The sequence below is a fragment of the Equus asinus genome, chromosome 21 (genome assembly GCF_041296235.1).
Source record: "Equus asinus isolate D_3611 breed Donkey chromosome 21, EquAss-T2T_v2, whole genome shotgun sequence".
Classification (NCBI taxonomy): domain Eukaryota; kingdom Metazoa; phylum Chordata; class Mammalia; order Perissodactyla; family Equidae; genus Equus; species Equus asinus.
Genome location: NC_091810.1, coordinates 57,227,169 through 57,250,085, shown reverse-complemented (window position 1 = coordinate 57,250,085; position 22,917 = coordinate 57,227,169). Strand labels below are relative to the sequence as shown.

Here is a 22,917-nt window from a genome sequence, read left to right as displayed (position 1 = left end):
AATTATGTGCAAATAATCAGATAAACTCATATATGGGAGGAGCCTCATATCATCTAGATGTCATAGAAATGGAAACAGAAAAAAGCACACACTTTGTGTTAGAAAAGGCCTGGATTTGAATTCAGCTTCAGCACTTTCTGAGTGACCAGTGACAGGGGATGTCAGTTCTTAGAACATCAGTCTCCTTTTCTGTGAAATAGGCAGTGCTTACCTGATTTAACAGTGGTGCAAACTAAATGAGGTGATGTGTGAACTGCAGGACAAAGTCAGTTTCTATCCTTTCTGGTGGGGGTGGGGGCTGGGGGTGTCTGACGGTGTGAGGAGTGAACTAACAGTTCATCAAGACTAGTGTTAGAAGTGTTAGTGTTAAAAGCGGGGATGACTTTCACTTTGTTTCACTTAAGCCTGTCTAGTCTCTTTCAATCCATCCATTCATCTTTCACCTTATTTATTCATACATGCACGCATTCATTCATTCGCCTATTCATCCAGACTTCTTTTTAGTAAGTATCTTGCAGTGTGCAAGATGCTATTGATGCAGAGATGAATGAAACAGGTGGTTCTGTTTGGAATTTGTGAGTTCATATGTGAATGCAGAGATGGTACTTTGCTTCCTTAAGTCTTGGTGTTTAAATTTAAAAACATGATCACATTAAAAACATAAAGCTTAGTTCTGGAATCAAAGATATGAGAAGAAGCCTGATGTTTTACATATCCCAAATTGAATATTGATACATATGTGAACATGAGTATATTTATATTTCTACCAATCATTTGTCTGCATTAAAAGTGAAAGCAGTGTTTTTCCATGCGATCTAGCTTATTTCCTCATTGTTTACTGCTTACTTTAACAATAAATCTAAATATTCATATTATGCACTGGAAACCTCCATCTTCATATTCAAATCTACGTCTTCAAAGATTGGTTGTTTTAGGTTTATGTTTAAGATGGAGAATAAGTCTGGAAGGATTATATGTCTAGGCAATTATATACCGTTCTTAATTTTAAAACTCAGTGTTAAAATAATTTCCTATCTTCCACTTCCTGGATTCTAGCTGGGGTAGTATGTGATGCTGAGCAACTCTCATTGTTTTAGATTTCTTCTTCAGTTGTGCATTTAAATACCTTTCTTGTATCAGTGCCTAACATCTCACCCAAGAGTGCCACCTGGTGCATTCAAAATGGCAGAATTTTTATTTTCATCCTCCTATAGCTTGCTTCTCCCTGATTAATTTTCAGCTCTTAATTACCATTATGAGCAACTTGGGTTCTATTCTGTTTGTGTCATTTCAGAAAAAACTTTTAAAAAACTGTTTCCAAAGTATTTTAAACATTATGAAGAGTTTTTAAGTGGTATACATGATAATATAGCAGGTAAGAAATTGCTGGCATGAATTCCAAAAAGAGAGACAATAAGATATTATTCAGTGGACCATTCGGTGAAGAGATTGCAGCACGGCACTGGGCTCCTCACAACTGTGTTTGTTATTCTAGCCTGAAAGGGAGAAGAAAGAACTTCTCTGTTCCCCAAGAGCCTTTTCTCTCACTTATTAAGTTATTATAGATAAGTACTAAACATCTGTTCAACGTCTTTGGCCCTCCTCTTTAAAAACTGGATGCAGGTTGACTTTGGCTCATGATGACATCTTGCTTAGATGTTATACTAACAACAAGATCGCACTGAGGCCTGCCTGCAGTGCTGTTTATGAAACCCTGACTTGAGGGTCAGGCTGCAGGTAAAATGCCATCCAGAAGACTTCTGGCCTTTCAAGAAATTGTCGTGAATCTGTTCCAAGAAGAACTTGGAATTATATACTGCTTTGGAACACAGCATAGACTGCGGTAAAATTTCATCATAGTTTTTATGGGAGATGACAAATTTTGAAAACACTTAAAACTTTTCTTAAAATCTTCGTTTACTATGTATTCATCTGATCAATGTAACTGCTTGGAGAATCATGGGAAGAATAAATATCTTTGGTCAATTTGATACAGACATTTTCTAGTTTTGAGAGGAGAAAGGATAAATGTACTTGCTAAATATGTTCATAAAAAGTCAGTTTATGGGGCTAGCCCAGTGATGCAGCAGTTAAGTTCGCATATTCTGCTTCTCGGCGGCCTGGGGTTCGCCAGTTAGGATCCTGGTGCGGACATGGCACCACTTGGCATGCCATGCTGTGGTAGGCGTCTCACGTATAAAGAGGAAGATGAGCACAGATGTGAGCTTAGGGCCAGTCTTCCTCAGCAAAAAGAGGAGGACTGGGAGTAGTTAGCTCAGGGCTAATCTTCCTCAAAAAAAAAAGTCAGTTTATAAACTCACAATGTTTTAGTATCATATCTTTGAAAACACTATAGACTTTAAATAAATATATAATAAAATTCATATTTGCAACTAAGTCTGAGGCACAGGATGACAATTTGATAAAGTATTTTGTGTTCAAGTACAAAGTCAGAAAATATTCTTTATAACTTTTTTTGTCTTCCCATAAATCTCCTAAGTGGACATGTTATGTATTAAATATTGTTTTATTGAGTTGATTAGTACTGTGACTCAATTGGATTTAATCTTCTTTATGTACATATTTCTGGATCCCAGAAGCCTCCAGGTGAACTTATTTGGGTGATTTCTTATACATTCCTTAAGGCCACGTAACTCTGAATTGCATTAAAAGGAAAAGAAGCATCTTATAGAATTAAATGTGATTTCTCTCGATTTAAACTTTGCATTTTTCCCATTTGCAGCTGCTTAATGATTTGCTATTTTGTCCCCCATTCCTCTACCCGAACATTGCAGCCTTATTTTTACTTAATTATGGCAATTAAGAATATATGTTTCTTTTGCTGAGGAAGATTCGCCTTGAGCTAATATCTGTGCCAATCTTCCTCTATTTTGTGTGTGGGTTGCTGCCCCAGCCTCGCTGATGGGTGGGTGTAGGTCTGCTCCTGGGATCTGAAACCGTGAACCTGGGCCACCAAAGCAGAGTGTGCTGAACTCAACCACCATCCCGTGGAGCTGACCCCCAAGAATATTTTTTAAATCTCAATTCTTTGCTCTTCCTGATAGATATTTGTATCATTCAGGCTCAACCAGAGAAACAGAACAAGTAGGCATATATATTGAGATTTATTGCAAAGAACTAGCTTATGTGATTATGAGAGCTGGGTGGACAAGTCCAAAATCCATAGGACAGACCGTCATGAAGGGCAGACTGGAATTCTCATGCGTGAGTGGAAGCTGCTGTCTACAGGCAGGATTTCTTCTTTCTCAGGGAAGCCTCAGTTCTGCTCATAACAGCCTTTCAACTTATTGAATCTAGCCCACCCAGATCATCTAAAATAATCTCCCTTACTTAAAGTCAACTGATGATTGGACTTTAATCACATCTACAAAATATTTTCCCAGTAACACCTGGACTAATGTTTGAATAACTGGAGACTATAGCCTTGCCAAGTTGACACATAAAATGGACCAGCACATTTAAATGCAAAAAATTTCAACTTTAGCAATGCTAATGTAGACTTATGCCTAATTGTATTTTCTTGATATCATATGAAACCAGTTGTTCCTTTAGTGTTTCAATGAAATGCACATCAGGAGAGTAAATGTTCAGGTCTCTCGTATCTTGGCCGGGGGAAATGGCATCAGAGAGATGATGTGGTTGGTTGTCACTGAGATTCTCTGCCCTGCAGCCAAGTCAGGCAGACAGTTGGATAATTCAGGATTTCCAGGGAAGTCCACCCTAGTATGTTCTATTTTCTCCCTAGCTCCTCAGAACTAGCCTTTCTGAAGGACTCTGTCTAATAAGTCAAGAGGGCTTTCTTTGGCTGCTCAGATTGTGTCTGTTGCTATAATAAAATTCATATGAATGATTATCTAAAACAGCTGGGCTTAAATCTAGAGGCTTTGGAAGCCAGGGGAAGGCACCTTGAGTTTTACCAAGAATACCTATGATGTTGAAAGAGTGCTTCTCCAACAATTGCCAGAAAAGGGGGTTACAGATACTGGGCATTTGAAAACATTGAATGACTACAGTATTTGTTTGCTTCTGGTCTACCTCTAAGAATAAAAGCTTCTTGAAGGCACAGACTGTATATCCTCAGAACATGTCACAGTGAATAGCATAGGTATCAGTTTGGGTCCCAGCAGGAAACAGTGTACAGCCATGTGCTGTTTAATGACAGGGATACGTTCTGAGAAATATGTCATTAGGAGATTTTGTTGTTGTGTGTACTTACACAAACCTAGATGGTATAGGTTACTACACACCTAGGCTATGTGGTACTAATCTTATGGGACCACTGTTGTCTATGTGGTTCATTGTTGACTGAAATGTCATGAGGCACATGACTATACTCAAATTAGGATAATTTGAGGAGGGTTTAACAAAAGAGCCTACTTACAAAGATGTGGGCTCTAGGGAAACCCCAAATGATGTAGTACTCTATAGCCGTTATCAACCTCCATCTGGGATCAGGGGAGGGAGAGGTTACGGGAAGTCTAAAGACAAAGTCTGGGATGGAGGGCTGCCCTCGTAGGTGCTGTGACCTCTGGTTAAGTGATGAAAGCAGTCCGCTGGAGGGGGAGCTGGGAGGAAAGAACCTCACCCCGAAGATGTACCTCACTCTCTCCCCCGATCACCTGCTGGGTTCTCTGTTGGCTGAACCCACCAAAACTCAGAGAGCCAAGGAGTCTGCTGATGTGGTTCCTCCAAGTCAGTCACCAGATGGGCACAGCGGAGAGCAGACCCAGAGGCCAACAGATTGTAAGCCCTCCATGAATGCTCCAGGTATGTGAACTTGAACAAGCTGCGGAATTGCTCTGAGCCTCAGTTTTCTCCTTATAAAATGAGGCAATCATAGTTATCTGGCTAAGTTAGTTTAGGGGCAGAGAGTATATGTAAATTACCTTTAATGATAGGTGGCATTTCATATAATAGCTACTATTATTATTATAATTGCCACCACCATTGTCATCTCAACCAACTCCTAACGTAGAGGTTCACAGGCCAGTAGGGAAAGAGATAAGATGTTCAAGAAGCATTTTAACTGTTTTAGAATAAACATAGCATCTTACATAAACGTATTTGTGTATACACTTTAACCTAAACTCTAATAGTGAATAAGACAAAACTCCCATCTCCTATGATATATTTTCACTTTTCCTTCCTACTTGCTGGGGATGAAAAAGAAAATTAGTAAACTACCCCAATTTGAATCCCATTCTCCTGCTACCTACCTCAAGATGGAGAATTTAAAGATAGGGAAAATGGCCAAAAGAGTATTTGGCAGGTGATAGCATTGTGATATAATAAATGTGCCCACATCTGTAATTTCTCTTTTCTATATTATTAGGGATTATAAGGGAGGATTTATAAATATAATAGTATAGATAATAGTGTATATATAGATAGTATAGATTACTATGTTTTATGTATAAGTATGATTTAGATCATAAGTTAGGTACAAAGCCAAATGGAAACATCTTAAAAATTCATCTCGCAGAAAGTTCAAAGGGAATCTGTTCTCTTTGCAAGAAAGAAATCTGCACCTTCGAGGTCCTGGGGACACCAGCAATAGCTTGCTGATTTTGAAAGAAATTCCTACTCATTCCTTATGACAGGCACTCTGTGCTGTCTGCGTGGATAAGACTCCTGGCTGTGAATAAAACCAGGTCGGAGGTTTTGCTACAGTTTATCGTATTACACCTATGAATAATTCATAAGCCATCTGTTGACCATAAAGCCAGCTAAGGAATTCTAATAAATGCACAATTTCCACTTCCTAGGGTAAAGCAGCATTGACATTTACAACCTTCCTGAGCAATAAAATGCCAGTAAAAATATAACTGACAGTTATAGGTCTTTGCTATTTCTAAGCATTAATCACCTCAAAGCACAGTATCAGGCATCTGCATTTCCAGGACTGTTAGCTACAAAATGTTGGCAACATGTTAAACTTGAATTACTTCTTATAATATCTGATATTCACATGAACAAGACTTAATGACTCACAAAGACAATTTGGAATAAATATAGACATTCACCCTGGAATTTTCTCTTTCAGTGGCAATAATTATTAACAATACTAGTTTCTTCTCTGAGGTAGTAATTTTTGGCAGTTTAGTTCTTATTCAGAATGTACTGAAGATGTGATTGTTATTAGTACCACTATCTTTCCCAGCATATAATTATTCACGTATTAACTTAACTTCTTTTTTGTGGGGTGAAAATTACACCATATCAGCAAAGGGATATGATTTCACAGTATCGCTGACACAAAGTGATTTTAACATGGAGCTAATCTTTGTTATGATTCTGAGTTACTTTCAAAAATCATAAATATTGCCTTTTATGACATCCTGATCACACTGGAAAAAAATAAGGAAATAAATATACTTTAAAAAGTATCGAACCCCAATCAGATTTTTGGTATTTTGATATTTTTGTTTTGAACAATCTCTCTCATCGTTTTTTGACGTAGGGACGTGTTTTGATGACGTTTGGGCAGATGAAAATGAGAATGCACGAGAAGCCCCCATAAGTGGGTTAGGAAACAGGGATAAGTGGTGTACAAACCTCAGACCTTGTTGCTAACCTGCCAGTTACTTCTCTTTCCTCCCCTCAGTATTCTTTTGTGAAATGAGAGAATGGACCCTGCTTTTCACAGTGGCTGTGGAGCTAGGTACCACTGGTGAGCATCTCCCTTGGACTAGAAAAAACTCCATGCCCTGAAGATCTGGATTTTAGCTCTTGTTTCAACGGACTTAAGTGATGTGACTCTGTTTATTGGACTGTCTTTATATCTTGAAAGTAAAATGCATATATAGTAAGACTCTATTTTTATAAATAAGTGGAGAATGTGTATATTGTGTTCGTATTGATTTTAAAAGATCTGGAGAGAATATTGAAAATTATTATCTCTGTGTGACTTTTTTCCTTCTTTTCTACTTTTTTTCTAAATTTCCCTTAAAAATAAAAACTATTTTAATTAAAAAAAAGGTGGTAATAAGTAAAAATGCTCACTTCCCTTCTTGCCTTAACCACTAATGAACACATCCAAGAAAGTACTATAGAAGTTTGACAGAGAAGGTGTGCGTTTAGAGGGAGTCCATGCCAAGGACTGGAAAGGGGGCAAAGGGGGCAGGTACCCGCTTAGTCAGCACACTGAGGGCAGATCTCTCAAGGGGAGACTCACCTGAACCAGGCTCCCAGAAACTGAGAGGTAAGTCAGAGCACACGGGCCCCAGTTGACGATGGGACTGTTACCACCTCTTGGACAAGGATGCCCCTGTTGACACGACATGCATTCTCTGCCCTCCTAGATCTAGCCCTGATGTTTGTTCGGTGCACATAGAGCCAGGGCAGGGCCCACTCTCACAGGCTGATCGCCTTTGGCATCCATCTCCATGGGAGGGATGTACTGCCCCTGTTAGAGTGTTTGATATGAGGACTTTTGTTTAAACATGGCTAGGATGAAGCTAGCCTTGTGAAATGGAGATCTGCATAGAACATATTAATATGGAAAGAATAAAATCCACAAACCTTGAGGCTCCTTTACTTCTCTGTCAACCTTTATTCTTCCATCCTTTGCACCTTCTGACATCTTTCTGTGTACTTTCTTCAGACCCAGCCTTCCAGGCTTCTTGTATAAAACTCTTTCCTCCTCTTTCCCAGACGGTCAGTGCTGGTCATCACCTTCCAATACAGGGTTCAGCTTTTCCCTCTTTTGTGTTTGCCCAAGAATTCATTCATTTGTCAATGTATATGGAGCCTCTATTGTTTATGTCCTAGGTCCTGGGCAGGGTAGATGTCTTCATGGGCTCATAAAAGTAACCTCCATTGGTTAACAAATAGGCTCTCAAACCTTATCTCAATGGGACTCCTTAGAGATGAGTTCGCTGTGTACTTAGAACTATTAACCTTAGTCCTCCAGGTGTGGTTCTAGATTCAGGGTTGGTACCATGTTGCTACTGATGAGGGCTGGTACGAATTGATACCCTTGAATTGAGACCTGGGCTGGCATACAATGCATCCATTAAATTAGTGATGGCTATCATAGTCCTCAAGTTTAAAAAGAAAAATTCAGACAAGCTGTATTTTGTACACTGGTGTATGTCAGACCCTCGTGACACTGGAGGTTTTGTTTTCCCTGAGTAAGAGTGCTGGTATAAAGTCACTGAACAGGTAGCAACTCAGTGTGAGAAATTAAGGTTATCAGTGGGTGATGAACACCGTGGACATTGGGGTATCTGCCCTGTGCCCACAGCACTCTGTTTTATCTGCCTGTTGTTAGGTGACCTTGCAGTTGTGCAAAGTGAGTTACAATCCCTCCTTGATTAAGTGCATCTATCTCTCTTACATTGTAAAAATAACCGTGGACTCTATGTTCCGCCTAGGATTGTGATTCCTCAATGCCATATGTTTGTGTTGTCGTAAACAGTCTTCCCAGAAATTTGGCACAAGCCTGGCCACATGCTGATTGGGATAGGACTTCTTAGCAATCACCGAGAAATCAGTTCTGACTCCAGCCTTCATCACTGAATTTGAGCTTAATGCCCTAAATCTATAGTGGGAGCTCCATAATCTTGTCAAAGACATTTATTTGGATGAAAAGTGTTTCATAACTTATATTTGTGTTTTATGGAACTCTGTATTGATTTTTTTTAAATGTTACAAGAATGCTCATGTATGTCACCTAGATCCTGAGTCTCTTTTATGTTCTAAGTTGTGGCATTTTCCCATTTCAATATGACTTTTGATCCAGGAGTTGCTTATTACCCCACTTTTGAAAAATGGTATGAAATAGGAGGAAATTACACAGGGGGAGCAGGAGACCTTCTTTAGAAATGGGCCATGGGCTCATTGAACATCAGTGTTGACTGCTGAATGAAAACACACTCAATAGCTACAGAATGCTTAAGACCTAAAGTTTTTCATATACTAGAGCTTTGTGAAACAGTCAACCCAGATTTTTAATGAGTTTGTCCCTCTCGGGATTTGCCGTGTTTAGTAATTAAAACTAAGCAGCTACCTTGCCAAATATGGTCAGATGAACAACCTTTTGTCAAACATTTTGCTGGAGAATGAGGCAGCATTTGATTTCATGGCATTTAATAGGTAATTTTTAAATGGCCAGTAAATTGGCGATTGATTATGTTTTCAAATGAACACAGCCACTACAGAAATACTTGTCCCCTTTAATTAGCATCAACCCATGATATTTTCGCAATGAAAATTAGCATTAGTGGTGAAAAGATTTTTATAAGATCTGTTTAAAGTATTCAGTGAATGGGGATCACTGTGCTTGGTGCTAAGGAAACAAAGGTGGGGAGGCGGCAGTTGGTCAAAGAATCACAGAAGGAGGCTTGAAATTACAACTGTAGCACCGGTGATGAAGGAGAAGGGTCATAATGCTGCTCAGGATGGGTTCTCTAGAAGCAGAGCCTGAGATCAAGATTTGGATGCCCAAGATTTCTTGGGGGAGCGCTCTTAGGAGAGGAGGAGTGTCCAAATCAGGCTGAGGCAGGGGTGAGGCCTCAGCTGGACTGAGTATCAGCCTGATCCCATGGGGAGTTCTGGAGAATGCTTTGTACCACAAAGTTGCCCCACCTTAAGGCAAGGAAGGGACTGGCCTTTTGCAGTCTCCCCTACCTTGAACTCGTCAGACATTAACTGAGGTCTGCCCTGGGGTGGATGGGTATGGCCCCTGGGCAAGGGGGCTTCGGAAAGACCAAGGGCAATTTCCCCAAGAAGGAGGGCAGCAACTGAGAATATGAAAGCATCGAGTTGTGAAGGGCCCTTGGTGCAGCACCAACAGCACCCACTATAGATGCTAAGAGAATATGTAGTACAATGTTCCTCTTTGTTCAAAACCCTCTGATGGCCTCCATATCACTCAGGGAAAGAGCCAAATCTCTGAAAAGGCCTGCCAAGGCCTGTGGGACCTAGTGCCCACTCTGACCTCATCTCATAGACGTCTTTGCGTCAGTGCTCATTGTTCAATGTGATCCTCATTCTTGCTCTGGTTAACCTTGTCCCAGCTGAATTTTCAGTTATCTTTTCTATTTAAACAGCAGCATATATTTTGGGTATTATTTCACATTTCATCAGTATATGTCGAGGAAGCCAGTTTTCTTGTCCTACATTTTTATTTCAAAGATCTATAAGTGCCCTAGAATTTTGGTTTTAAGTTAAAACTTGACATATGGTATGACTTTTCTGGCTCCAGAGAAATCTTGTTTCTTTCACCAACATGATCAGAATTACTACCTCCATTTGAAATTGGCCCAGGGTTCAAGATAGAAGAAAAGAGAGTCTTTGAGGTCATTTTTTTAAAAATTTCATACAGAAAGATTGCTAGATACAGTGGGCTTCCTTATTTGGTCTGTATCCTTTCCTTGCCTTTTACATCTGCCTTTCTTTCCACATTTAGGTTTGTTTCTTGGATCTCTGCTGTCTGAGCTCTTTTCACAACTTTTTCAATATTAATACTTCTCTTTATTATTTAGTATCTATTAATTTTTTTCCTCTGTGCACTCTTCATGTTTCTGCATTCTATTTTCACACTCGCTTTCCATTATGTAACAAATCAAGGGAGGTTATCGAAATCTAGTTCTTTGTCAAAATAACATGCTGCCTCCTACTTTACTCACTATGCATGTTGTTGGGGTCTTGGTGCAGAGAGGCCCTCTGTTGATGACATTATAATGCTTCCTTTGAGATGTTTTGAATCATTTTCATTATCAACCTGGCTGCTAGATCTGAAAAACTGCCAAGTTCCTGAAGAGGCAATTTTATCTGACAAGATTTCCAATGCAGGAACGTATGTTATTTATAAGATATAGATCTGAGGACTAATTTAACGTCGGAGGTTAGAACACATCAGCAAATGTATATGGAGGGCCCACTGTGTGCCAGCCAGGGCCTGGAGTAGGGGGCACTTCTGGCACAAAGGAGAGCTCAGGAAATACATATAGGTTGAATAAAAGTGAACTGGCTGGGTTGGACAATACAAAGGTAAACAAAACACGGGTTTGAAGGGGAAGTGGACCTGCAAACACATGATTATAGTAAACTGTAATATGCCTCAATTTTATCATCTATAAACTAGGGACAGGACCTACCTTCTGAGAGTATTAAAAGAAATGATGCATTTTGTAAAGTGCTTAACAGACTCATGAATTTAACAACGTTAGAGCACTATTTAGTAAAGATATATACAGAACAGGGAGAAAGTAACTGATTCTGTAGAGAGTGGTGGGTGGATAAGTAAATCCAAGAAGAGTTAATAGAGTTGGTACCTGAGAGTCGAATAAGGTTTAGCGGATCTACCCATCCATTCGTGGTCTGTGTTGGCATTAACACTCATGTCTGTTGGTGGCATCGTATATGTTTACGTAGGATGAGAAATTGGACCCCTGTCGATAAGTTTGATCCCCTAATATTGATTGACATTTTTGTTAATGGAATTGCCAGTTTTATTACCGAAGGAAATTACCACAGGAACCACTTACAACTGCAGTTAAACATTATTTACAAATATTCCATGGCCTTGATTGTGTTCAACAATAGTACTTGCTAATCATTGTATTTCAGAAGCCCAGGGCCTGCCAAGTCTCTTGGGAATGACACAAAATATTTTTGTAACAGATTTAGTAATTTCAGCATCATAAAATATTCACTAGTGAAAACTAAACAGTAAATATTATTAATCCTAAAAAAATATTTTAAAGGAGGGAATGTGTGTTTTTTCAGTTCTGCTCTACAATTTTTTTTTAATTGTTGCCTAAATCATGATCCTAATTACTAGGCCTCATTTCCCCTGAAAATGGAAACTTAAAGACACTTTCTGCTGTCTTTAGTTTAGTTTAGTTTAGTTTAGTTTGTCTAAGGCAAAAATATATCATGATGCATTGGCAACAACTCCTCCAAGTTATTTACCCAGTAATGTCAATCTCCTAGATAAGAGGATATGTCAGCTCCATTTTCCATAAGTTTGGTCTGTCTAGAGTATTATAGAAAAGCATTTATTGTGATGATGAATGGGTATTAAGTGTTTAACTACAGATTAGAAATATTTAAAACCTATAGCAATCATAGAAACTTATTTCTTCAGAAATCCTTTTGAAATTTTACTTTCGACGAAGCTCAATCCATAACCAAAGACCATTGCTAAATATAAACCTGAAATACAGGTTTCTGATATTTGAAAAGGTGGGCCTGGATTACGTTTCAGCCTTTCTGTGATCCGGTTCCTTTATCCCTGCCAGCGCCTGTGCTGTATACGGGAAACTAAATTCGACATCGTCAGGAAAATGTGAAGTAGTACTGCAATGGAAGGAAGAAAGTCTAAAACAAATCAAAGCCAAAGGTAATATTGGTTTTCTTGGTTGAAACTGTCCCCTTTATATCAGGTATGTGAGTACATATTTATACCTCTTTGCTGTATAACATAAATTTTAAAGTTTGAGTGATATCAGTTACTGATTAAAAATATTCTCCATCCAGATTATTTGGTTTTGATGGTTATACTAGACTATTTGACCCTGTTGCTTTTGATTCCTACAGCCTCTTCTGCTACACCACGTTACCCGGATACTTGACCTATTCTGTTTATTTATTCAACATAGCTGACAGCCTGTTACTGGACCCTGTGGAAGGGCTGGGCATGCAGTGATGAGCCACCTAGACAGGGCCCTGCCCTCGTGGAGTTGAGTTCTAGTGGAGGAGACAATTAACAAGTCACCAAAGAACAGACATGCAAAGTTGTTAATTACAGATTGTGGTAAGGGCTGGGAAAGAAATAGAACTCTAAGATAGACATTAATGGGGTGCATTCTCTACAAAACATTTGAAGACCTGAACTTTTGCATCACTTCATTTCCCAATATAAACATTGCATGAGAAATTTAATTTTGAATTAAGTACCAAGAAATACTACCTCCGGTGAGGAATTGGTGAGCTTCTTTCTTTGCAAAACTGAAAATTATGTAATTTACCCTTTATCCCTGTTTTCTTTTCCTTTTGTTTCCCTGTTTTATGTTTTTACCCTTTTCCCCCTTTGGTTGCCAGAAAGCGTGGATGAAACTTTGATGCCCGTGAAAGCATGAAAGTATCTCTTCTGGTTAGTATATTTGTGCAGCAGATGAGCTGAACACGACCCTGGCCCCTGCACCCCCATCCCAAGGACTGTAAATTGTAAAATAGCAGATAGTTCTGGGGCAGGCCAGGCCCAGCCTAGACAGACCAGAGAGGAGATTTTTCAGGCCAGAACAGAGATATTTGGAGGGGAGATTTAAAAGGAAGTTTCTCAGCATCGTATGCAACATAACTCACAGCTCCATTTCTGCACAAAGCTCTCAGTGAAATCGAACTCACTCTCCAGTGTTTGGTGGGAATTGGATTGTGTTTTGGGGATGCAGCCAAGTGTTGAGGCTGATCTGAAACTGGCCACAAAGATAGAGCAGATGTCCCAAAGGAGCCCGCCTCCTTCTGGTCACATTTGGTGCCTGATCCTTTTATCTCTTTTGCTTATTACTTCTTTTCCTAGTTTATTGATTTTATTGCATTTAGACAATTATATATAAGAACATTAGTGAAAACTACAAGCAAATCTCTCTCTCCCCTTCCCTGAGAACTTCAGGTGTGATAGGGAAACAGACCTGGGTTAAAATCCTCGCTCTGATACCTGCCAGCAGTGTTAGACAAGATGCTAGGGAGCGGGTTCTGCAGTGCCGCCCGGTTCCCCTTTACCAGTCCAGAGCACCCATAGCCCAGTGGCTCTGACTGTTGGCTGCTGATGGCTCGCAGCTGCTCTCATCTCAGGAGAATTGTCCTCCCTGGAGATTACAAGCCCCTTGGGTCAGGGGTGGAGTGACTTCCCACAGACATGACTGACTAATCCAAGGGTGCAAAAGGCTATCCTCTTTTCTCAGATGGGACCAGCTCTGCAGTGCAGCCCATGCTCCAGAGCTCCCTGTGGGATCAGACTGAAGCAGACTCCAGCTGAGACCACATCTCTGCTCGCCTCCATTCCCTTTCCTGTCCTACTTCCTTTAGTCCCTTTCTTTTGAGAGCATTCCTACAATGGGTCATGTGCACAAGAATCCCTGTCTCACGCTCTGCCCTTTGGGCCTCTGTTTTCTTATCTGTAAAGCAAAGATAGCTCATCACTTACAGAATTATTTTGAGGCTTAAGTGAAATAATATATATATAATATCCAAACTTAAAAAGCAGGCATTCAAGAGCTGGTATTAACTATTCCTGTAATGTAAGGCCACAATCCATGGCTAAAGAAATGTTGAAAAGCTGAAACATTACTGAAAGCTTTCAGAGTGTCTTGTTATTCCTTCTGAGTATTCTAGTCATCATGACCCAATGGATGACACACAGTCGGATTACGAAGTGGTAGACCTTTTCCCATTTCTAAGTCCAGGGCTGCCCTCTGGTGGATGCTGAATAAATGTTAATTGAGGATAATAGGTTATGAAATATAACACTTGCAGTCAAACCGCAAACTGTATGCAGATTGGTCTGTCTAAGCTTCAGTCTCAGCAAGCTTCTAGCAGCCTCCAGAGACAAGCTCTTGCAACCGCTTGTCCTCAGAACATATGTCCCTATTCCCTTGAGGCTTGGGTTTCAGAACCAGATGGAAACTTAAAGAGATCTCTGCTCCAAATTCTCATTTCAAGAAAAGAAACTCAGAATTCATAGAGATGAAGTGACGTGTTCACTGTCTCATGGTGAATGAGGAGAACTAAATTCTAATCCTGCCTTGTCCCTGGCTTCCAACTCAGACTATTTTTGTGGGATGTGCTGCTGTCCCTGTGGGCATGGACTCCTTCTCTAGAAATAGTTCCCATTTATTTAATCACATCTATTACTAATTATATTTGTTACCTTCCTATGTCTTTGCCCTTTGCTCACTTTTCACTAGCTTCTCTGTCCTCTTACTGTTTCTTCAGCACAACATGGAAGCTTCCGACTCCAGGACATTTGCACTGGCCATTCCCGCTGCCTACCATGCTCTTCTCTGCATTACCTTCAAGTCTTTGCTCAAATGTCATTTTCTCACTCTGACCACCCTATTTAATATTTCAGTCCCCCACCACTACCACTCTAGATCTCCCCTCCCCAAGTCTACTTTTTCTTTTTTCCGTAGCACTTAGTACCTTCCATCATACTATATAACTTACTTATTCATTATGTAATACAATGAATGTAAGTGCCCCACGAGCAGAGATCTTTGTCTCTTTTGTTCAGTTATGTAGTCCTTGTGCCTAGAATAGTACATAGCACATGATTTGTTGTTAGTGCCATCAAGTCAATTGCAACTCGTAGCAACCCCATGTACAGCAGAGCAGAACCCTGCCTTGTCTTTTTGCCCCATCCTCTCACCTTCCAGCACTGTATCAGACAATGCTCCACTGATATTCATAGGGTTTTCATGGACAGTTTTTCAGAAATGGGTGACCAGGTCCTTCCTCCCAGGCCGTCTCAGTCTAGAAGCTCCACTGAAACCTGTCCACCATGGGTGACCCTGCTGATATTTGAAATACCTGTAGCATAGCTTTCAGCATTACAGCAACACTCGACCGCCACAGTATAACAAACCGTCAGACACACAATAGGGACTCAGTCAGTATGTGTTACGTTAATTAACCTTCCAAAATGAATTTTCACTTAATGGAAGGGCCACTTGCTCCAGCGTGGACATACAGCTCTGTGAAAGCTGAGAGAGGCTGAACAAAATTTCCTATGCTCCATGAAAGACCAGGCCACTGCTGCCCTCACTGCCTACCACCCAGTGTTGCCATCATAATTAGCCCAAGAGACCAGTCTCAAGAAGGAGGGTGTAGTTAGAACCCCTCGTCCACTATCCCCTTAGAGGCCTCCAGGATCCATTCCATCAAGCCTGTCATCCTCCTTTATCCTCTTCATGACCACAAGCCCAAGCCTCCTCCATCCCTGGACTCTATCCTTATGCTGTACAGTTCAGCCTCTTCTCTGACTCTACTTCCACCACCCCAGCCCACAACCCTGCCCCCCTGAGCTCACACCATCATCCGCAGAGGCCCCCTGTCCTCAGCCTCTTCTCGGAGAATTACCATTGTTGTCTTGCTCTGAACCATGCCTCTCCCCAAGAGACACCACTACCCCAAAGCTTTTTCCAATAGTGGCTGTTTCTTCCCTTTCCCCTTGCACATCTGGGCCTACTCCAGACATCTGAATGTCATCTAGTCATCTGAATGTACTACCCACTACCCGTCCTTGTTCTGGCCATGTGTCAGCCTTGTAGCCAGTCCTCCTCATTCACAGCACATTTCGTTACCTGGACCTCCATCTTAGTCTCACCCAATATTCCTGTGACCCTTTCACTCCTCTTTGGTGACTTCAGCATCCTTGCAGGGACCCATCTAGCATCCTAGGCTGTCAATTCTTTGCCTTCCATTAATCTTCCCATCCATGGCCTGTCTCTGGGCCTTGTCATCTTCACCCTTTCCCAGCCTCCAAATTCTTAACCTTAAGCATCCCAGCCTCTGACCACCCACTGCTTCCTGTCTTCCAGTAATTCTTTGTCCTGGGATCCTGTGACTTCCACTTTTTCAAGTCAAGGCCCCCTCTTGTCCTGACTTCATCCCTACTTATCTTGGACTCCATCAGTATGCTTTGGATTCACCTTTAGCCTTTTGCCTCTGCTCTTTCGGCCATTCTCACCTGGCAAACCCCATCCCTGGTTAACCTCCAGTTGCCGTCTGTATGTCTCCTTGCCCTGAGCAGCTGAATGTGGATAAAGCAAAATATTCCACTGTGCTGCCTGCTTCCACTTTAAATTTATAACTACAAGAGTCGGTGGGCCCAGAGCCCTGCCTGGCATTCCTGAATCATTTCCCTAGTCAATCTCCACCCTCCAAGATGTCAATTATTCCTACCTTGTCCTCTCTCCTCAACACTTCTCACCTCTGCCACCTCCTCATTCTCAGCTAATAAAAATCTTTTCTATTTTTTTTGGTCTAATAATTAATATTATTTATTTATTTCAAACTAAGAATACAATTACATGTTTTATTAATAGAGGAACCCCATCCTCCCAGGCATGGTTGCTTATCAATCATAATGAACTGGTAATTGAAATTTCAACTAGAAGTAAATTGGCCCTGAGAGAAAAGTCAGCCAGCCGCCGCTTAATTTTTCCCTCTTTTACTAAGTTTTTCTATAAAAGAATTAAGGGTTAAGTTACATTAGTCGAATCTTTGCCCCTCTTTGAAGATGAGCAACTTCCCTTTTAAAGAATGGGGACTGCTCTCTATCCAGAGATAAACACTAGTAACATTTGGTGTTTGTTATTCCAAGATTTTCTGTTTTTTAGTGAAATCTTTTTTTAATTCAGTGAGAAAACAAAAGCAATTGGAGGCAAATTCCCACCTCACTTTTCCGCCACCAAATCTGCTCCGTCCACCCTGTTAGAGCAAGGACTAGACCTCACACATGGGCGCCGGTAATCAGTCGGTGGGCAGAGGCAGGAATCCCCAGTGAGCCAGGGCCCGGGAGGGGTGGGCACGGCAGGCCTGGATCCTTTGGGTGATAAGACTTTTACTCTGTCCTAACTCCTCTTAGCCTTCAAAGACTGTCAACCTTCCAGTTACTTTCTTTACCATGATTTCAGTTGAGTAATGACATCATTTTTAATCATGTGTCTGCCTGCTTTTAATTTGCCTGCTAGATGGACATACCTTAAACAGTAACTTCAAGGATGACTTTAAGTGTAACTTAAAGTATAAACACTTCTTTTGTAACTTAAAGTATAAACACTTCTTTAAAGTGTTTATAACTTAAACTATAAACTGAAATAACTTAGTAACAAAGTATAAACACTTCAAGCAAAGCGGATCCTGGAGAGACAGAACTTATGAATGCAAAAGGACTTACAAATGTAAACGTATACATGTTATTAATCAGCGCGTGCCACCTGGTTACTGCGCACTGAAATATTATCATTCATAAAAACAGTTCTGAGTGTTTCCGAGTCAATTGCTGTCGAAATGTCCCTGCAGCTGCACAGCTCGGAAGGTGTAGAGGTTGTGCTGCAAACAGCACCTGCTCTTCCCAGGAAGGGCTCCTTCCTTCCCACAGCACCACTGACTTGTCAGCCAGAGTCAGGTGAAAAGCCCATGCAGACTGCCTCCGAAATCCCTTCAGTCGTGCCTGAAGCTGGTCCCTGGGCCGTGTCATGGGAGGATACACACTGTATCTTTACAGTCTCATATCTGCGAGGTGCTTGAGGGACTTAAATTTGATAGCTGTATGTTGCTTTCTTTTTCTTCCCTTATTTTTTGTGAGTGTTAATTTTGTGAGGTAAAGACAAGACCATAAGCCAAGAAAGCTGATGAGACTGGCATAAAGTCCTTCCCCCAACCTGTCCCTGTGTGGCTGGTCAACCCCACAGACAGCCCTGAGCAGCCCACAGCCATGATGACGGGTCTCTGCAAAGTTTTATATATGCAAATTATACACACTTGTTCATTATTCCTAACAATGCTCTTAGATTAGAAACATGGCAGGTTTACCTTCTTCTTTCTCCTACCTTAGATCTGAATACCTGGAAAACATTAGAAGCTTCTGCATTCCAGTTGTAATTTCGTAAATCCCTTGTAATAGTGTTTCCCAAAGTGTGGCATGTGGACCACTGCTGGTAGACCAAATGAATGTGGGTGGTGCAGGACTAAACACTTTTTGTATTAATAGTTACATTTTTGTTGTAATGTGTGTTAGAAAAGAATTTAACAAACATATCTAATCCAATATTTCATGGATGTAAATGCTTAGAATTAGTCAAAATGATGATATTTAAGATTTTTTAGATGAGATGATTAAAAGAAAAATATTAAGTAAACAGTAATAAAGTTGACATATACAAAAATCGTGAAAGTGGTTGCCTGCAAACTCACAATGAGAAAGTAATGTACTCAATGGGCAGAGGCCATCAGACACAGTTTCATAAGCGGCAAAGGATGTGGAAACTTTTGGAGACAGTTCCAGAGAACAAGACAACTCTGCCTAATCCCACATGGAGAGATATTCTTCTAAGGCACTCAGGTTCTCCCGCGGGAAAGGACAGCTGCCAGTGATACTGTCCCTGCCGAGTGGGGATTATTTTACTGTTCTTATGGGGTTTTGTCTCATAAAGAAATGATAGGAACCATTCAGTCTTTCACTTTCAGAGTCAGAGAATAACCACATCATAACTACAACTGAATTCCTTCAGTCATTCATTCAACAAACACTGCAGAGCACCTTTGTGTGTCAGGCACTGGACCAGGTGCTGGGATTAGAGGAATGAGAAGGTTTTAAGCCCAGGAGTGACTTATCTTGGTAGCATCTCTGAAAAATTGTTCTGGCTGCCCCTGTGACAGGACAGGCAGCAGAACTGGATTAGACCAGAGAAGAGGTGATTGCAATAAGACGTGATGGTGGCTTGGACCAGCATGATGGTGGTGGCAGTGGGGAGAAATCAGCAGGTTCAAGAGATATTTCAGGGTAGATCCAATAGGCTGTTGTGACTGATTGGACATTGCGGATGAGAGAAAAACAGGAATCAGGGAGAATGCTGCCTTTTGGCTTCAAAAGCCCTGGAGAAGGTGACGCCTGGTCCTCAGAGCTCACATAGCACATTGCAGGGGCCTCAGTATCACATTCTCTAGGAAGTACTGCATGTCAGCCTCTCCTCAAGGGTACACGTAAAGGCATTTGATCAATGTTGACTAGAGGACTGATTAAAATCTTGGGGCATAAGAACACATGAGTGATTGACTTATGGTGCAGAGCAGTCCCCTCTGCCCCATTTTAAATTTCATCTTGAAGAAATGATTTTGAGATTGGACTCCAGTGTTACCCTGCCACTATAAAGACCTACAAGGAAACACAACAGAGGCCCCACCCTTCTGCCTCTGGGACCTAAGAATATGTTTGGGGATAGGCAGAGCTGAGACCAGGTGAGCAGCTCGAGGTGACAGAATAAAAGAGGGAAATTAAAGCTAATTCAAGTCAGATATTAAAGCCAATCAACAGCCATATACTATTAAAAGAAATATCTGTATGTCTATCTGTGTTTATGTCTGTACCTCTAGATTGATCGATAGATATTTCTTTTAATATCACCTCGACACTAAATTCTAGTGATTACTGGCTGACAAAATACAGGCTCGGGTTTCCCATTAATCCATGTGAGTCATCCAGGTGGCTTTCTTACATGGATCATGAGTGGTTTTTAGTCCCTTCAGGCAGGGAAATGGACTTTTGAAGCTGAAGGCTGTGTGGGAAAAGCAGAATCAGGTAGAGGATGATAAATGGGAACAAGGAAAACCCAATAGGATATAAAATAAGCCAGGAGCCTGTACCAGCATTTCTGCCTGGCTCTCTGTGGGAACTGGTGACCTCTCTCTGAGTGGCAGCCTGTGGGGCATCTTCAAGAACTTTATGGAGAGTGGACATGTCCAGATGAGAGGGAGGCCAGATAAAGAAAACAGACTTGTGAATGAGACCCCCTTTGGGGATCCTTGAAATGATGGGGGCACTGAACACCTGCTTGTACATGAGTTGAGTCTCTTGACATAGGATTTCACTGGTTCAGAACAACTTTAGAGCTGGAGACCAGAGTTGAGAAATTGGCCTGCTTGAGGTATTGGAAATTTAACATGCTGGAAAGGACATACTCACAGTGACAGCTCTGGATCAAGCATGGTTGGGTGAAGAGAAGGCAATGGTCTGACTTCCTTTAATGCACTTTCCCTCTGTTCCAACAATTTTTGGAGATTCTCTACTTTTAGGGCTGGCTCTGTATATATACTCTTTCTCCTCAAGTCTTTTGGCACACATTTAGAGTATGGCAACGAAGATGCCTCACCAACCAGGTCAGATCCACGTTCATTTAGTATTGGGATTATTATATTGTTGCCTCTGTTTCTGAAAAGCTCACACCCTGACCTCTGGCCACGTGGTATAATCCGTACTTTTTTCTTGACCTCAAAACTAAGGCTTTGAGAGGTATATACATGAATAATTTGCTCAGGGCCAAGTAAGAGCTGCACAGTTGATTCAGCCCAAGTCTGACTGTGAAGTTTATGAACTTCCTGCTATTCCCATCTGCCATCCTTCCGTTTTGACAATTTTTTTACTATGCAAGAACTTTCAGACAATTTCAGAGAATTTACAGCACTAGGACAGCTCTTAAACCCCCTAGGTGTCCATAACGTTTAAATCTGGTGGATTTCAGTGCAGGCAGGTCTGACTCTGAGTTCCTAAACTTTCTGCCATACCACCCTAATGTCTTCTCTTCTAAACAACTCTTGAGTAGGATATTTTTTTACCTTTATCTGAGGGACTTAAGATGAATCAAAGGAACTGGGGCAATATTAGAGAGTGTAGTTTATAGAACTTAGAACCACAAAGCAGAAGCCTTGCCAGGAAGAAATCTGTGATGCCCAGGAAGGGTTTCCACCCTCCACTGTGTTGCTGGGACAGGATGAAAGTGAGGCTGTGCTATGGGTCAGCATTCCACTGTGGGCCATTGAATCTGGCCCATGTGGGCCCCACCTCGTGTAGTCCACATCCTGCTTCTTCCTAATCCCCACATTTTATGTGTGTTCTCTGTTCTTCTGCTCCTGTACGTTGCAGGCTCCTGTCTTACTAATCCACCTCTGTGACCCATAGTGCCTGACACACTGCTATGAGAAAGTCAGTACTAAGTCAATATTTGTTAGATTCATGAAATTACACATGTTGATGTCTCAGGCCTAGTTTTACCATCAGGTGTTATTTCTATAATTAGTTAAAGTTCATTCTCTGGCTTTATTGGCCATCACACCCTCTCTTTATTAATTGCTCCAATGTAAAAGTGGATGCACAAAATTAATAAGCCAGAACAATCATGGTTTCTAAAGTGATACAGATGAAAGTATTAAAACATGGAAAATAGACTTCATAGATAGGTGATTTGAAACAATGTGATTTGACTTCACGAACATCAAAATGAATTGTTTATTGATGGGAACATTAGCAGTGTTGCTCCTCACTGTTAATGGCCCGCCTTAGCATGCCAATTGTATTGGACACATGTCATGCTCATTTTTGAGTATCTTGTCTATATTTTGTAACACGGTATATATAATATCATGTAATACTTTGCAAATCTCCTTTGTAACTGAGTCTAAAGTGGCAAAACAAACAAAACATACTAATGTATATGTATAATGTACATATATATGTATATAATTAGAAATTGTGAAAAGTCAATAAAGGAGAAAACTAAGGTGCTACAAGAGAGAATCCCAGGGGGACTTAATTTACTCTGAAGGATAAGAGAAGGCCTTCCATGGAGAAATGGTGGAAGGTGAATGGATTTAGGCTGAGTGAACAGTGGTGAGAGGAGCTTTCAAGAAGAGGGATCAGGTGGGAAAGCCTCGAAGAAGGCAAGAACATGGCATTTTCAAAGAATAGCAAAAACTTGAACAGGTGGTGTGGTTAGAGCATTGATAAGGGGAGGGGGTGAGTTTGAAGGTAAACAGGCCATATGGGCTTCTATTAGATCTTGAGAAAAACTAGAGTCTGTGAAAACATGTTAAGTAGGTGGGTGACCCAGTCAGACTTTCATTTTTTAAAGGTCCTTCTTGCTGTAATTTAGAGAAGAGGAAGAAGTGTCCCCAGTCTAGAAAGAGGCTGTTGCCCTGCTCCCAGGGGAGATGAGGCTGAGTCAGACTAAGGGGTGACAGCAATGATGGAGATGAGTGGATGGATGCCAGATATTTTATAGTTAGGACCTAGAATGTGTAGAACCCAATTGACTATGATATGTAAGGAGAGACAAGACCAAGAAAACGTGCTGTGTCTGGCTTTAGCCATTGGGTGGATGGAGGGGCCGT

The 22,917-nt window shown here is 41.0% G+C and overlaps 1 protein-coding gene across 8 annotated transcripts in view; it reads left to right on the top strand.

The window, feature by feature from the left end:
* Window positions 1-22,917, top strand: part of MYRIP (myosin VIIA and Rab interacting protein) — a 339,379-nt gene that overhangs the window by 88,859 nt on the left and 227,603 nt on the right. The window contains exon 2 of one of the 8 annotated variants that reach the window (XM_070492579.1): window positions 12,270-12,370. The exons of the other annotated variants lie outside the window; for them this stretch is intronic. Within the exon in view, the coding sequence (XP_070348680.1) occupies window positions 12,333-12,370 (38 nt within the window). The 5' untranslated portion in view covers window positions 12,270-12,332. The remainder of the gene's footprint in view (window positions 1-12,269; window positions 12,371-22,917) is intronic. 8 annotated transcript variants of the gene reach the window in all.